Consider the following 18,845-nt stretch of genomic DNA (forward strand, 5'->3'; position numbering starts at 1 on the left):
ACTCTTGTACTTGAGTGTCTCCACATCCCATCTGGATCTCTTAAGATATTCTATCTTGGTTTTCTAATTCTTTCTGACTCTTCTTTTTATTGTTATTTTCCTTTACTGACTTCTACTCTTCCTGCAATACAGAGCTCCTACCCCCAAAAAAGCCACTTCATATTTTGCCAACAAACAAGTTAGACTTGTCTCTCATTTCCAGCTTGAATTTGTTCTCTCTTGGATTCCCCTTGACCTCTCTATGAATGTCCTCGCCCACCATTTCTACCTCTGACCTCATCTATGTATTTTGATAACTGCCTGACAAAGATTTTCATCAGCAATACATAGAAGGTCATACAAACTCAATGAGCTCATCATTGCACTCTACTTATACTTACTGCCTCACCTCATGTAAATTTTCTCTTCTGACATTCTGCTACATTTTAATGATGACCACCATCATTTTCCCCTATTCCAGACTCAAGACTCTTGTCATACTTCACTCTTCATTGTATCTCATTACCTCACATTCAATGGCATCAAATGCCTTAGATTATTTTTTAGTTTTTTCTTTATAAATGGCCTTTACTTTTCAATCTGTAGCCATGTTATTTGCTGTAGACCCTCATCAACCATGAATTTAACAAACACAGCTTGAGTGTCTATTTTGGCTAAAGTAATGTACTGCCTACTATTGAGAACTGCTGTTCTACTTTATTCTAATCACTCTGCATACTCCCACCATAAGCATCATCATCATGTCATTGTCATGTTGCTGCTGCTGCTGCTAAGTCACTTCAGTTGTGTCTGACTCTGTGCAACCCCATAGACAGCAGCCCACCAGGCTCCCCCATCCCTGGGATTCTCCAGGCAAGAACACTGGAGTGGGTTGCCATTTCCTTCTCCAATGCAGGAAAATGAAAAGTGAAAGTGAAGTCACTCAGTCATGTCTGACTCTTAGCGACCCCATGGACTGTAGCCTACCAGGCTCCTCCATCCATGGGATTTTCCAGGCAAGAGTACTGGAGTAGGGTGCCATTGCCTTCTCTGATTGTCATGCTAGAAAACCCTGAATAGCTCTCCTACTCTGAAAGTTTATTTCAAAAACCTTCAGTGGCTCATTTGATACCCCATGCAGTCCAAGAAAATTTTTACTTTTTTTCCTTATTCCTCACACAAACTAATTTATTATGTATTCATTTATTATTTTTATTTAATATTTATTCACACCAAGTTAGTTCATCACTATTTTAAGATGACTTTTCATAATTTTAAACTCTGTTATTGTTTTTTTTAAAGAAAACTACTCCTTCATATGAATCTTTTTAAGTTGCAATAAACTGAAGTGCAGTTTAAAAAAAAGTTGTATCTACTCTGTAAAGTCTATTTTTTTGTAAATATATTGTATACATTATTGAAGTACAGTTGACTTACAACATTTCAGGTGCACAGCAGCATCATAGGTTATTACAAGATATTGACTATAGTTCCCTGTGCTATGCAGTAAACCTTTGTTGCATATCTATTTTTTTAAATTAGAAATCTAGCATTCTATTCATATGAAGTCAAACAAGCAAAGTCTTTTCTGACCTTCTCAGAAGTAAATTCTCTTTCTTTGTAACTTCTATTACATTTTTATACCAAAAATATCTATTTATAACTCATTCTTTAGTATTTGGTTGTAAGTTATTATTCAACGTGCTGACATGTTCTTTAACTGAATCATGAGACCCGTAGTGGCAGAGTCATCTTATATCACTCAGAATACTGAATAGGGAGCCTTTTGTATCATTGCTTAATAAATATATGTTGATTGACAGGATGTCCTTAAAATTGGTCTTCCCACTGATATATTCTACAAGAAGTAAGGTGTTCATAGTGTATAATTATAATGACTCAAAAATAAAATGTACAAAAACATAAAATCTACAAAAATTAGACCACATTTTCCCACCACACATTCTACCCTTTGCTTATGATGTTGTATTTCTTATAACATTCCCCTGACTTTCTCCGCCCTTTCTATAATACTTGCCACATTAATAATCAATTGGAAACTTATTAACTTTTTAATAATCAATTGGAAAATAGATAGCTAGTGAGAATCTGCTGTAAAGCCCAAGGAGCTCAGCTCAGTGCTCTGTAATGAATTAGATGTATGGGATGGGAGGTGGGACGGATGTCCAAAGGAGAGAAGATATATGCATACATAAAGATGGTTTACTTCAGGTTCAATCCCTGGGTTGGGAAGATCTCCAGGAGTAGGAAATGGCAACCTGCTCCAGTATTCTTGCCTGGAAAGGTCCATGGACAGAGGAACCTGGAAGGCTACAGTCCATGGGATTGCAGAGAGTCAGATATGACTGAGCACACACATACACACACACAGCAGAAACTAATGCAACACTGTAAATCAATTGTAGTCCAATAAAATTTTAAAAAATAAAAGAATAGATCCAACTCTTTGTTCTGAACATAATGTGTTCAGTAAAAATTTCTGAACCACGTTGACTCTAATTTTAATAGTAAGAATGAAAAAAATATTAATATTAGGGTAAGATGAACGATAGACTTAAGAAGCTGAGTTAGGGACCATCCACAGAAGAGTTGAACAGCCCACTATTAGTAAGCAAAGGTAAATAGGAAGCAAGCCCCAAGGGACTGATGAAACCATCAAGTACATTCAAACCAATAGCAATGAAGCTCTGGCCGTTAAAATAAAGAGGTCATTCTTGTAGGGAATGCATTCTTGAAATATTATATATACTTGAGTTCTTGTGGTTAGAAATGCTGCTAGTGTTTATGTTATCTAAAAATAAAGACTATAAACTAGGTAGTGATAGTAATAGTGAGTTTTTAAAACTTTACTTTTGAGATAATTCGTACACTTTAAAGACCAACAGATATGGTTCAATAAATATAATGGTTTATGTATAGCATATCCTAGTTAATTCTTATGCAGATCATAGCAGCAAAGTGAACACATGAGAAGGACAGATGGGATGGAGAAATAACTTACTGTGACTTCTAGGTCCACCGTCTCCCAAGGTTAAGCTATCATATGAATGCAGAATTATTTGGGTTGAACTAAAATGATTTATATTTTCATGTGAATTTCTATGATTTGTAAAAAGGAATTTTCAGTTAATCATTGTCTAATTGTATAATTAGTCTAATTAGCCTAATTATAACTAATTACATAATTGATGTAAATATGTTCAGTCTTGCAATTAGATGGTGTAATTACAATGCACAAGATGATGTCATGAACATCTTTATAAAAGCTCTGGAGAAATAGCAAGAATACGTGTATTTTGTAAAATTTAAGTACAAGTTTCTTTAATATTCACAAGATTATTTGAAACACACAGATTTAAACTTTTAAAACTACTTTTTAAATAAAGGGAAGCCCCTTACCAAAGGTGATTATTGCCTAATGAAATAATACCCATAACCTGAAACAGTATTGCTATTTTACTTAGAAAAGGAATTTGAACTTTCTTTTAATACTTTCATATATTAATAAAAAGAAAAAAAGTCAATTCACACTCATTTTTTAGCTCTAAAAGTTAATTAATTTATTTACTTCTAAATAGATAACAATATATGCTGTCCAGCACACCCAGTATTAAGTGAGTACAAGTATGAAAAGCATAATTATTCCTCTTAGACTTATATGCTTATTAATTCATATCCACCTAAGGAACACAGATCAATTTCATTCTGAAAGCATGATCTATAAAAAGGTACAGTCAAGGTTCTATATTTCTACTGTATGGTAAAATAAAGATTCAATTCAAGTTGATATAGTTATTAACTTAGTATGAATGTGCATGTGAGGCAGATGTATCCCATTATCTTAGAAATTCTATTTTATTAAAAACAAGACATTGTTATTGAACAGCAAAACATATATCTTTAAAACAAATGTAATTCTCTAATATTAAAAATAAGCAGATTATGATCTGTCATTCGAATCCATCCACAGTATATATAGTCCCAATATATCTTTTCAGCTTTGTGGTCCACTGTTGCCCCCATATACCAATCGTTATTCCAGCCAACCAGAGGGGTGGCCAATCTTTGAAGATATTACCATCGTTCTGTATATTATACATGCTATGCTTTCCATCTTGAATGCTCTCTTTCTCCCCGTAATATCAAAGTTAGGAGGAGCCTTGCCTAGTAACCTCTGTATCTCTGATAGAAAGGTGCCTGAACCTTGTACGAAACAGATCTCAATCATTTTTAACTGGATCTTATTTACACTATGTAGCCACAGAGGCCTTAGAGTCTATGAAAATAAATCAAAATATCACTGCAGTGCTCCAAAACAAACAAAACTAAAATGGAAAGTTTTTTTCCTAATAAAGTACACATAGCAGTTTTTTGGAAACAACAGTCTAAGAAATCATTAACACATAAGAATACATATACATACACAGTAGCCTGATAAGCAAAAAGAAAAGTATTGGTAAAACTGGAAATAGACCTGCCTTATGATCCAGCAATCCCACTGCTGGGCATACACACTGAGGAAACCAGAAGGGAAAGAGACACGTGTACCCCAATGTTCATCGCAGCACTGTTTATAATAGCCAGGACATGGAAGCAACCTAGATGTCCATCAGCAGATGAATGGATAAGAAAGCTGTGGTACATATACACAATGGAGTATTATTCAGCCATTAAAAAGAATACATTTGAATCAGTTCTAATGAGGTGGATGAAACTGGAGCCTATTATACAGAGTGAAGTAAGCCAGAAAGAAAAACACCAATACAGTATACTAACGCATATATATGGAATTTAGAAAGATGGTAACAATAACCCTGTGTATGAGACAGCAAAAGAGACACTGATGTATAGAACAGTCTTATGGACTCTGTGAGAGAGGGAGAGGGTGGGAAGATTTGGGAGAATGGCATTGAAACATGTAAAATATCATGTATGAAACGAGTTGCCAGTCCAGGTTCGATGCACGATACTGGATGCTTGGGGCTGGTGCACTGGGACGACCCAGAGGGATGGAATGGGGAGGGAGGAGGGAGGAGGGTTCAGGATGGGGAACACATGTATACCTGTGGCGGATTCATTTTGATATTTGGCAAAACTAATACAGTTATGTAAAGTTTAAAAATAAAATAAAATTAAAAAAAAAATAAAGAACTGCAAAGCCATTACAGGAAGGCAAAGAAAAAGAAAAACCTCAATATTGGGAAGCATTTTAAAGATACAAAGCAAAGTTAATTTTAAATCTAAAGCAACTATGATACATACCCCAAATAATCGATGCTTTCATTTCAATTACACAATTCTGAATAGTTGCTTAGAAATGTTTGGGTTACCTTTCAATGTAGGGAAAATCTAGATATGATTAACTTTGTAAATTAGAACCTACATAAAATTTTTGTTTTATCATTGTAAAAATAGAGACCACAAGCTGTATCTACTGTGTTCCTTTCTCCTCCTGGATGATCACAGTTCACCATGCTTCCAAATTTCCAGTGCAGCTAGAAGGTACTAAAGAGAATGCTGTTTGTTATCAAATAAATTCATGGGTTAATAAATGTTCTTTCCCTGTAAATAAGTGTTCTTTACATCCTATGTGTCTGTATTATAAAAATGTGCCCTAGAGGCTGGAATGAGCCCTGGAATTATCAGTGTGTTAATTCTAATTTTTTCATACAAGATAACTTTTAGAGAAATCCTGCTTATTCTATAATTCCCTATATTCGCAATTATACAAAAGTAGTAATGTTATCATATGTGTCCTCCCCTCCTGAAAAAACTGTGGACTCAAGCAGAACTTCAAAATGGCAACCCTGATGGTCAGATATAGAACTCTGGCAGCAACAGGTCGTATATTGTTTTCTAAAAAGCGAGCATACACAGAAAGCCTGCTGCTGCTGCTGCTAAGTCGCTTCAGTCGTGTCCGACTCTGTGCGACCCCACAGATGGCAGCCCACCAGGCTCCCCCGTCCCTGGGATTCTCCAGGCAAGAACACTGGAGTGGGTACACAGAAAGCCTAACCAGTTATTATTTTCATACTAGCCCCCACAGATCACATATTTACAGTACCAGATAGTTTAGTAGGCATCTGCATTTGTGTTTCTGCACAAAAGTAAACATACTATGGACCAGTAGATAAACAAAACCAAAAACTGGCTTCCCCGGTGGTGCAGTGGTAAAGAAGTGGCCTGCCAATGCAGGAGACACAAGAGACTCAGGTTTGATGGCTGGGTCAGGAAGATCCCTCCAGTATTCTGGCTGGAATACCCCATGGAGAGAGAAGCCTGGTGGGCTACAGTCCATGAGGTCACAAGGAGTCAGATGCAACGGAGTCACTGAGCATGCACGCACCCCTTAACCAAAGAGGTATTTGTTTTAAAGAAACCCTTGAGAATTTCTTAAATAAATGATTAGCTTCCTATCCATTTATGATAAATATCCATATATACATGAAAATACGCTAAGCAGTATCTAAAAAATTAAAAAATGGTATTGAAAAATCTTACATATGCTCTTGAATTTTCATAGAACAATACTACACATGATAGACAAAACCAAAATGGAGCAGATCAGATTTTTTTTTGCTTGGTATTAATACATTGCCAATATCAATTATCCTCCATTCTATAACTTTAATATCTCAGATTGATCTACAGATTCAATAAAACTTCACTCAGAATCTTATCACACTTTCCACAGAAATCAAGATGATCCTAAAACTTAAGTGGGAATACAAAGAAGTGAAAACATCTAAAACAATTTGAAAAAGATGAACATGGTTAAGGGACTTATTCTTTCTCATTTTAAGATTTGTTATAAATCTATAGAAATTAACACAGTGTGGTATTTAAATAAAAACATATAGATCAATGGGACAAAATAAATAGCTCAGAAATACTCTAATACATAGGGGCAACTGATTTTCAATTTAAGTGCCAAGGAAATTCAGTGATGAAAGAAAAACCTTTTCAATAAATGTTGCTAGAACACATGTATATCCAACTGCAAAAGCTGAAGCTCAAATGCTTCCTTACACATAAAAAACAACGCAACATGGAAAAAAGGACATATATTGGTAAACTTAAATGAATAATGATTATTTCAAAGGACAAAAAAATCTTGTTGATTTTAAAATATATGTAGAATTAGAGTACTAGACAAAAAATAGCATAAAATATAAAAAGGGTAAATATTGCTAAGTTATTCTAAAGTTCTATCATTCTTGAAGAAGAGCTAAAGTAATAATTAAGCATGCATGGTGTAATTTTTTAAGGTAGCCAATAAAAGGTATTCAGATAATTTTAAAGTTTAGTTAAATAGATGATAAAATGAAATAATTAAAATATCTTATAAACCCAGAAGGCAAGAAGAGAGAGAAATAAAATAAAAGAAGAGCCTAACATGGTAAAAAAAAAAAATCAATATTAGTCATTGGATTAAATGTACTAAAAGTTAAGACAGATCCACTGGCTTACAACAACAACAAAATCTATATTCTGGTTGTAAGCAATGTGTTGCAAATATGAAGTTTGAAAGTAAAGAGATGAATATTTATTACCCTCCCCCACCCGCTAAAGAGGCTCACCAACCAAAGGAAAGCGTGTATAGTTACATTGATGACAGACAAAACAGACATAAGGCAAGAAACACTGCCAGTAGTACATTTCTGAGTGATAGTTTACCAGGAAGATATAATATCAGAAAGATAATACGCTCAGATAATCCACTGCTGCTGCAGCTGCTAAGTCGCTTCAGTCGTGTCCGACTCTGTGCGACCCCATAGACAGCACCCCACCAGGCTCCTCTGTCCCAGGAATTCTCCAGGCAAGAACACTGAGCGGGTTTCCATTTCCTTCTCCAATGCATGCATGCATGCATGCTAAGTCGCTTCAGTCATGTCCGACTCTGTGCGACCCTATGGACAGCAATCCACCAGGCTCCTCTGTCCACAGGATTCTCTAGACAAGAATACTGGAGTGGGTTGCCATTTCCTTCTCCAGATAATCCACTAGGAAGATATAAAAATTCTAATTGTGCAAGTTCTAGCAATATATTTTCAAAATATATAAAGCATAAATTGATAACAATGAAGATGAAAGAGACCAATCCACAGTCACAGTCACAGACATTAACTAAATTCTCTCAACAGCTTTTAGAACAGCAGACACAAAAAGTCAGGAAATATGTAGAATACCTGAACAACAAAATTAACAAATATGACCCAACTGAAACTCAACAATCTTGGAATCACAATTTGTGGGTACATAAGGATCATTCATGGAAGTACATCACAGGCAAGACTCAACTTCTAAGGACTGAAACTTTCCCACCCAGTGAAATTAGACTAGAAATCAATTAAAAATTACAACAAGAAAATCATCAACAGTTCATAAATTAAATACACTAAAATTGATTTAATTTTAATATCATTCTCATTCACATTTCACTAAGCTTTCTTTAGTGGGGAAAAAGAAGAGTTGTAGAGAGTGTTTCAGGATTTACTAATAATTTTAACTATTCCTTGGGCTTCCCTGGTGGCTCAAATGGTAAAGAATCCACCTACAATGCAGGAGACCTGGGTTCGAACCCTGGGTTGGGAAGATCCCCTGAAGGAGGACATGGCAACCCACTTCAATATTCATGACTGGAGAATTCTATGGAGAGAGGAGCCTGGTGGGCTTTAGTCCATGGGGTCACAAAGAGTAGGACACAACTGAGTGACTAAGCACACATTCCTTAGTTAAAAATCCAGACATCTTCATGGGAATATTGGCTCAATATATTCATTGAGATTCTTCCATGTGTCAGGCACCATGTGAGTTATTGAAAAGACAAAGTAACTATAATTATTGAGTTTATGTCCAGATATACAAATAAGATAATTTTATAATTTTAGTGCTGTAGAAAAAAATAAAAACAAAAAAACTGAGTTTTAGGGATGAGTAACTGAAAGGGAAGAGATGTTACTTCAGATAGATCTGTCAGGGAAAGCTTTTCTCAGGTGATGAGTTCTCAGTGTTAAGAAGAACCCTGCCATGTTATCTAAGTAGCATTCTAATTGGAGGAATCAAGAACATGCAGACCCCGGGCATGTCTATAGTGGGTGTGACTAGAACAGTGAATGAGGTATAGAAGGCTAGATAAGCAAGAACAAGGTGGAACAAGATCAAAAATGGTCTTGTAGGCCACAATACTTGGACTTGTGTGCAATATTTCAGCTTGTGTGGTATGAAGAAAGACAATAACATTTGTCCATGAGAAAGCCAACATTCTCTGTCATAAGTACTTTCCATGTGCTGCTGTTTGAGAGTTTTATCAATCTTGCCTACAAAAAATATGTTTAGTATGAACAAATTAAGTACATATATTACATAAAAATATTGAAGTATTTCTTGCTTATATATAAATTTTAAGACAAATATAAATACATAGCCATTTTAGGAGCAGAGATAAAATAATCAAGTAACCAAAGGCAGGAAAGACATTTTAAAATGTAAACTAAAATTATATGCTATTGGCAATTATCAGTTACAGCAGGCGAATACAGAGTACAGAATTTTAAGAACAATTTGTTTCTTAAACACTTTTTTAAGATAATTAATTTGAAGGGTCCAAACAGCAGAGTCCCAAGTACAGTAAAAAGCAGAAAAAGCATGTGTTATGTAGCACAATATAATATTTACATCAAAGAAAGTATCAGTGTTGAAATGTTCAAATTAAAAAGTTGCTTTTCTCCTAAAGAGTGGGAGAAACATAAAGAAGGAAGAGAAAATAAGTAACTTTTAAAAGGCAGAATCAACAGCTACTAGTCTGAGAGCTTCTTTAAGATAGGTTCTTTGAGTTGCTAACACAGAAACAGCAACAAATTTAAAAGAATGAATGAAAAATTTGATTGTGCTTATTTAAAGCTTTAAAACAAATTCTTAATTGCTTGGAAAACATAAAAGTTTCTCCCAAATTTGGGCAAGACTCATGTGTTTATTTTTAAGTGACAAGACCCTTCTTCAAGTAAGAGCTGCCTATGGTGCTTCAGTACTTAGTGAATATGTGTTTAGAATTGCCTTAGTATGGTAAATATCATGTGAACAGAAAATTATGCTTTCTGAATTTTAACAACATCTATATTTTAAAAGAAGTTGACAATAGAAGAAACAAATAGATGATAGGTGATCATTTATTCAGATTTCTAAACCTTAGGGACATCAAGCTACTAAATAGTGTTAACAAATTTTTAAGTTATTTTGCTAACTAAAAACAGTGAATTTTAGTAAAAATTGCATAATGAACTGAAATATGTATTTAATGCTGCATTTAATAAAAAATGGGATGATGGGAAATTTATAATCTCAGGATAATCTTATATTATTAGAAAGCTGTGATGTGAAATGTAAAAATCTTTAACATTCTGAAGTTAATATATTTATAGTATTTTAAATTTAGTTATATGTTTCTCTCCTTATGGACATTTGATGCCTCAAACTTTAACAGTGTAGTCAGATTCTTGTTTATCTTGTTACCTATATAATTAAAAAAATAATAGTCACAATTACTTTGAAAATTTTTCCAAGTACATTTTTTTTAATTTAAAATCTTTTCTTTGTTAGTTAGGTTTGTGTTCTTTTGTAAATGTCAAAAAATATCTTTATAATTACAGCATTCAAAAATTCCCACAACTTCCATGTCTCCTCAAGAAGCATTAATTCAACCAACTACACTTCAATAAAATTTTTAAAAAATGCATTACAGAAGAATGTTCCATATTACATGCACTCTATATAAAATTAATTCAAATGTTCTTTTTATTAAATAAGTTTTTGATGACTAAGTATATTAACTTTTATATAATTATGATTCTATTCTTAAACTAAGCCAAAATCGAAAAAGAACAAAGAAAATTTGATAGATTTTTTTCCCCTAAAACCAAACATATTTCAAATACATTTCTTCATTTTCTTAAAGTGAATTTACCATTGCAAATGTGGGAATCAGAATATTTTAAGAAATATTTCTCACAAAAAAAGAAAACAAAGCAGACAGCCAATGTATAATTATGGACTTTAGGGTGAAATCCGGGCAAACCTATGGACAAAGAAATATTTAGGATACATTCATTTAACTTGTTTTCAAGAGGTAACTTGATACATGTAACTACTACATGAAAAAGAAACAAACTGTCTTTCATTGAGTCCTCTGACCTTTCAACTAAATATATATTGCTTTAAAAAAAAACAACAACAACTATCTTTTCAAATATAAAAGTATTTGAAGTATTGCAATGCTGCCAGAGTTAGGAAAGTATCCAGCAGAGTGGGGTGGAAATACTATTACATCAGTTCCTACCTGGGTAAAGAAGGGTTCATAAATCTCAACGCCTTTATCAGATCCTTGTAGCAATACCTCCTGGCCCCGTCTCCAGCTGTACCGCACAGGTGGATTGGAATTGGCAACACACCGGAGGAACACTGTTCTCTCATAATAAAACTGTTCTTTAGCTTCACCTATACTTTGATGAACAGTTACTACTGGATCATCCAAATCTAGAAAACATAAAAACAGTGTTATGAATTATAGGGCTTTAAAGTACTGAACATATAAAACTTAACCAAAGATTAATTTTCTTAATTGAATGTATTACTTTTAATTAGACTCTTTTTTATTGAGTTCATTGAAGTCATTTGCAGAGAAATTTCCAATGATAGAAGGTAAAGACAAATAATAGTTGCTTCTTAAGATCTCTATTTGCTGAAATAGTACAAATGACTACATATTTCTAATACATTGTCAACAGCCACATAAAACAGAGTTCCAAGAGAGAGATCAGAAAATTCAGGAGGTTAGCCAATGAATTATAGTCATAGTCAACTATGACTATAATAGTCAACCAAGCATCTCAGTTGACTCTTAACTTTACCATACTTCCTTTTCCAATTCATAAAATATATTTTAAAAATAAAATAATATATGTTTATTAATTATTATAACCTTTGTAATAAGAAAATATGACCTTGTGCCAGTTTAAATTTTCCTTCATCTCAGATTTTATATTCCACTTTGGCTGATTTAAAATGTACTAGCAGAAAGTACTATTAAAATGCATTAATATTTCTATTATTGAATATTGGAACTAAAATTTTGCTGTTTTACGTACATCCTAAAGAACGGATACACAGGAATTAGACTCCTTGGTTTCAGACTATACTACAAAGCTACAGAAATCAAGACAGTATGATATTAACATAAAAACAGAAATACAGATCAATGGAACAAGATAAAAAGCCCAACGATAACCCCACACACTTATGGTAACCTAATCTATGACAACAAGAGGCAAGAATATACAATAGATAAAACACACTCTCTTCAATAAATGATGCTGGAAAAACTGGATAGCTATAAATAAAAGAATGAAATTAGAACACTCCCTAATATCATACACAAAAATAAACTCAAAATGGATTAAAGATCTAAATGTAAGGCTAGACCCTATAAAACTCTTAGAGGAAAACAGAGGCAGAACACTCGTGATATAAATTTGAGCCACCTCCTGGAAAATAAAAACAAAAGTAAACAAATGGAATGCAATTAAACTTAAAAGCTTTTCCACAGCAAAGGAAACGATAGGCAAAACAAAAAGAAAACCCTCAGATTAGAGAAAATATTTGCAAACAAAACAACCAACAAAGGATTAATCTCCAAAATATAAAAACTGCTCATGCAGCTCAGTATCAAAAAAATAAACAACTCAGTCAAAAAATAAGGGGAAGATCTACCAAAAAATAGACACTTCTCCAAAGAAGACATCTAGATGGCCAACAAACACACAAAAAGATTCTCAGCATCTCTAATTATTAGAGAAATACAAATCAAAACTACAATAAAGTATCACCTCACATCGTTGAGAATGGCTATCATCAAAATATCTACAAACAATAAATTCTGGAGAGGGTGTGGAGGAAAAAGAACCCTCTTACACTTTTGGTGGGAATGTAAATTGATACACTCACTGTGGAGAAATGTATAGAGGTTCCTCAAAAAACAAAAATAGAACTACGAGATGACCCATTCCTGGAGATATACCTAGAGAAAACCATAATTCAAAAAGATATTAAAGACACACACTTCAATGTTCATTGCAGATCTAGTTACAATAGCCAGGACATGGAGGCAACCTAAATGTCTATCAACAGAGGAATGGATAAAGAAGATGTGGTACATATATACAATGGAATATTACTCAGTCATTAAAAATAATTAAATAATACCACTCACAGCAACATAGATGTACCCAGAGAATGTCATACTGTGTGAAGTAAGTCAGAAAGAAAAAAACAAATATCATGTAATATCACTTATATGTGTAGTCTAGAAAAATGATACAGATAAATTATTTGCAAGGCAGAAACAAAAACACAGATGGAGAGAACAAATGCATGGACACCAAAAGGGGGAGAGGGAGTGGGATGAACTGGGAGACTGGAATTGACACATATGCATTAGTAGGTATAAAATAACTAATGAGTACCTACTGTTTAGCACAGGGAACTCTATTAGATGCTCTGTGAGAAGGGAATCTAAAAATGAGGGGATATATGTGTGATTTACTTTGTTATACAGCAGAAACTAACACAATATTGTAAAGGAACTATACTCCAATAAAAATTAATTTAAAAAAGGGGTATCCACGATGTGTGTGCTTAGTCACTTCAGTCATGTCCGACTCTCTGCGACCCTGTGGACCAGGGCCTGCCAGGCTCCTCTGTCCATGGGATTTTCCAGGCAAGAATACTGGAGTGGGTTGCCATTTCCTTCTCCAGTATCCATGACAGGGTTTAACCTATATTTTCTGGAAACAATTTATGAATATCTTGTGCTTTGTGGTTCACACAGTCTTTATCTCAACTGTGATACACTCTATCATTATAATGGGAAAGCAACCAAAGACAACAGGTAAATGAATGAAAGATGAAGGTTGCTGAGCTCCATAAAACTTCATTTACAAATGCATGTGCCACAGCTAGATTTGGCTCATGGGCCACACTCTGCACGGATTACCAACCTCTGATACAGCATATCCCAGGTTCTTAAGAGAAAAAGAAATCAAGGAATGTATTAGCTTTAAAACAATTGTACTGTGTGTTTGAAACTTTCTAAGAGCGTAAATCTTAAAAGTTCTTATTACAAGGAAAACAAATTCGTAACTTTGTATGGTGACAGACGGTAACTAGAATTATTGTGGCAATCATTTTACAATGTATGCAAATTGGAATCATTATATTGTATACTTGGAAATAATATAATGCTATATGTCAATTATACTTCAACTAAAATAAACACACACAAAAAGTTTATACTTATGTGTTAAAATAATAAAAAGGCAACCAAAATGTAAAACTAAGTGCTTCCTTAAGGAATCAAAGTAAAGAACAAAATTCCTAATTTACCCAGTTTTTAAAAAGCTTTTTTCCAATATGAATTGCTTGACAGCCCTACTTAGATATCTAGTTTTGCAATATTCTTATTTTTTATCCAACATTAGAATCTTTTCACAGCTACCTCAATGGCCTCTAATTTTAGTAGTGAAAATTTAGAGAACAACTGCTGGTTTTTTGGAAAAGCTGTAGGAACTTTCAGTTTATATTCATTCTATTAGCTGTACAGGAATATATGCCTGGTTTTAATAAGCTGCAGTATTCAAGGATCCCAGCATCATTACCATGAAATGTTTAAAGGTCTTTAAATTTCATCAAATGGTCTCTTATTTGATGATTAGGCTTTTAACATATAAATCAAATCCTACAGGAGACTGATGAGCTGAATTTCATCTCAGTGGCTTGAAAAAAAGGTACTGTGAGTCCGTTGTAAGCAACTTATTTTCTCTTATTCAAAACATAATTTCTATTAGTTACAGTCTCTTTTTAGAGATATGAACTTTGTTATATTGTTAAAAAAATCTGCAGTTGGAAAGTTCTGGAACAAAATATATTTGAATGAGAAACAGGGTAACAATGGTAACGCTCTTTGGGTTCTAAATAGTTAATAGTATTGTACTTTTCAACTTCCATTCATTGATGCATCCCTAGCTCTTTTCACATTAGGTAGTGGTGTCCATAACTGCAGTCAGAATAGACCCAAGCTGAACAATCCTTTAAACATGCTCTTCCCTGACTTGGATAAGTGTCAGGTGAAAATCTGATCCTATGACAATGGTTTACAAAACACTGTGTTGCAGAATTACCTGTTAGATTCACCCATGTTTAGGAATTTCTATTTCAGAAAACTCCAGGATGATTTTTTTTTACACTTAAAAAACAAATACGCCACTCAGGGTTACCTTCCTGTACAGTATAAGACATTTCTGTCTGTTATTTTTATTACTATTTTAAAAATCTAAAAAGATGTAATAGTGAAAGTAGTAAACAAATAAAACCAAATAAGCCAAAAACAAGACTTCTGTTAGACAAGTCAAATAATGGCATGGCTAAAAAAATATTTTAAGTAAGATTATACATTTATGTACACATACATATATACATATATGATAGTTTAAGTGACATAGAAATACATATCCTTTAAAAATATGTTTAATATCTATTATTTATATTACTGAATATAGACTGAAGGTGTGTATTTGCTTTAGGTCAGGTTTCTTGGAAGAGAAACTCTAAGACAGAGATATGTGTTCAGAAAGTGGAAATTATCTTCAGCACTCATGAGGGAGTGAAGGAAGTAGACTGGTTAAGAAGGACAGTGGAATAATACAGCAGTTGCATCTAAGTTTCACAATAACTCTAGAGAAGATCTGGAGCCTGAGGTCCTCCCAAACTGGAGGGGCTGTACTGCCTTAAGACAAGGAAGCTAAACCTTTATATGTCAACCCTTTCCCTCATCAACCAGTCCTGGCAAGTGTCCTGTTCTCCTCAACTTTGGAAGGGGCAGTTCTGTCTGGCTTGGGATAATTTCTAGAGAAGGAGTTAGCTGACAGTCATCAATGTTAAAAGTTTTAGTGGCTTTCAGAATAAGTGCTTCAGCCCTGAGGAAAGGATCTGGGAGTGCACTTCAGCATCCACTCAGATCTACCTACCAGATACAAAAAGTCACTGTATCTGAGAAAAGCTATTCCAGGATTCTCGATAGTCACCTTTCCCGGGGAATCTTGGGATGATAATCATCATCTCCTTCTACTATTATCATTCCAGATTGCTCTCATCCTGGGCTGGTACATCTTTTGATATAAGTAGTTTACCTAGTGAGACTACCAGATCTTTGTCACTGGGGATGTTGAGCCCCTGGTAAGCATGCTCTTCTCAAGCCATTAGTGATGCGTTTGTCTGTTTACCACCAAAACTGGACAACAGAATAGCAAGAAACGGCTCAGTGGATCAACTGGGTAAGGAATATATTCTTACTGCCTTCTTTTATAACAACAATCTTACCTTCAAGCTGACCATATGGGCCAGTTACTCCTTCCAGGATGGTGATTCCTCGCATCTGCTATTTCCTGACACAGGAAGCCTAAAGTAACAGCAGCCAACTCTTGAAGATTAATGGGATTCTTGCAGTGTCATTTAAGAAAAGCTTTTTCCCTTTCTGAGAACTAGAGCATCTAAAATGGCAGAAACCAGCACTGTGGGGAGGGAAACATAGATTCCCCAAGAGAATCACTGAACATGATGGTAGTAAGTAGGGTCCCTACTTAATTCTGGAACCTATGTATTCCACCAATACCCCCTACCCCCCAAAAAGAAAGAAAGAAATGGAAATAAAAGCATCATAAAATGACTGTCATTGATTTAGGATGTATACTGCATCTTGGAAGATGGCACCCATTCCTTACTGGATATTATCTCTCCAAGACTTAGATGCCTCCTCCGAAGACTATTCTATCACTCTAGTAAGTAAATTTTTTAGGTGGTATTGAATATGATATGACTAGAGATTCCCACAGCAATGTTCCCACTGCTACATCTTAACTGCTATAAAATTTGCTTCTGGTCCCATGGGTGTTTAGGTAGGATCATGTATTAAGAATAAAACATTCTAAAAGGCTTTTGATTGGACTGATGCTGGCTAAGGTCAGCAGAAAAGTTCATACTCAGAGTACACATCAAATTCAATCAATATGATACACTGTTATTTTCAGGGTTAAAAAAAAGCATTCTAATATAATCTACTGGTTGGCATTTTTGATGGATAATGCTTTATCGTGAAGAAGTGGTGTCTATTGTTGTCAGATTATATATTCAGTAGTGGCATTACAGGAGAAGGCAATGGCAACCCACTCCAGTGCTCTTGCCTGGGAAATCCCATGGACGGAGGAGCCTGGTAGGCTATAGTCCATGGGGACAAAGAGTCGGACACAACTGAGTGACTTCACTTTCACTTTTCACTTTTATGCACTGGAGAAGAAAATGGCAACCCACTCCAGTGTTCTTGCCTAGAGAATCCCAGGGACGGGAGCCTGGTGGGCTGCCGTCTATGGGGTCGCACAGAGTCGGACACGACTGACATGACTTAGCAGCAGCAACAGTGACATTAGACAGGCCAAACTTCATGAATGATAACCAAAATTTAAAACTTATGCATAGCCTCTCTCCCTATCATTATAGCTATTCTTTTCATGAGTCTGTTGTCCCAACTATGGGCAGCCAATGACAGAAACTGGTTGGTATCAACTGTCTGCATTACTGTCAACTTCATTATTTTGTGCTGCTTCTATGGTAGATAATTTTTGGTGCTCATTAGCATGCAATACAAATGTTCAATATTTCATGGCACACCCACAGGTCCATTCAAATACTTGAGCATATCTCCCCTGTTCACTCAAGACGACTGACCAGGTACACTGCCCAAGTCAAAGTTCTATCCACTGAGATAATTTTCTGTTATTACCTGTCTATCAAGGACACCACAGAGTGGAGTTCTCCTGAAATAACAATCCAATTTCCAGCCTGCACACGTGTACTGAGCTGACTCATTATGAAATAAGCTTAGCCTTTTTGCCCTACTATTACCACAAAAGACACCCTCTATAATGGTCATTATGATTTTAGAGAGAGAAACTGGAAAAACACTGACAGCTGTCATGGGGGTCTGGGCACTTGCTTGTACAGCGCTCCTGGGCACTCTGGCCCTGGTCATGCCTCATCTTAGATGTACCGCTTCCATATGATGATGGACTACTGATAGCCTGCCCTATTTTATGACTGAGTGCTTGGTAGATATGACAAAACCCAATGCATCACTGGTATTTCAGGACACTGGTGTCTGAAAATTACCATGTTCAACAATGAATAAGGAGTCTTGACTTTTTATTAGATCACCATATTCAGCCTCCTGATTATCCATCTGTTTTAACTGTGTAGATGAGGCAATACCCTTGTTGACTATCCACTTATTTTGCCCCAAGGGATGCTATGTTCTATCGACCATCTCTAGAGCTCTCTGTGGGCTCCCTACATGTGCTAGTGGTGAATCCACCTGTCAATGCAAGAGACTAAGAGATGCAAGTTAGATCCCTGGGTCAGGAAGATCCCCTGGAGTAGGATATGGCAACCGGCTCCAGTATTCTTGCCTGGAAAGTTCAATGGAGGGGATGCAAAGAGTTGAACACAATTAAGCAACTGGGCACAAGCACATGTGTACACACACATACACACACACACACACACACACACACACACACACACACACACACACAACTCTCTGTGAGTCTAGTGCACTGGATGCATTTGAACTGTCACCTCCCCACTATTATTCTGTAATCCCAGCATCCCATTGGTATCAGGAAGACCAATTCTGTAACAGCATCTCCGACTATGAACATTTGTCTGCAAAGAGCAGTCACCCCTAA

General features: G+C 35.2%; 1 protein-coding gene across 1 annotated transcript in view; it reads right to left on the reverse strand.

Moving 5' to 3' along the window:
• The window catches only part of MDGA2 (MAM domain containing glycosylphosphatidylinositol anchor 2), a 919,168-nt gene that overhangs the window by 361,266 nt on the left and 539,057 nt on the right, over nucleotides 1–18,845 (reverse strand). Inside the window, exon 4 of the mRNA XM_055537535.1 lies at nucleotides 11,336–11,532. Coding sequence (XP_055393510.1) covers nucleotides 11,336–11,532 — 197 coding nt within the window. The remainder of the gene's footprint in view (nucleotides 1–11,335; nucleotides 11,533–18,845) is intronic.

The sequence above is a fragment of the Bubalus kerabau genome, chromosome 10 (assembly GCF_029407905.1).
Source record: "Bubalus kerabau isolate K-KA32 ecotype Philippines breed swamp buffalo chromosome 10, PCC_UOA_SB_1v2, whole genome shotgun sequence".
In the NCBI taxonomy this organism is placed as follows: domain Eukaryota; kingdom Metazoa; phylum Chordata; class Mammalia; order Artiodactyla; family Bovidae; genus Bubalus; species Bubalus kerabau.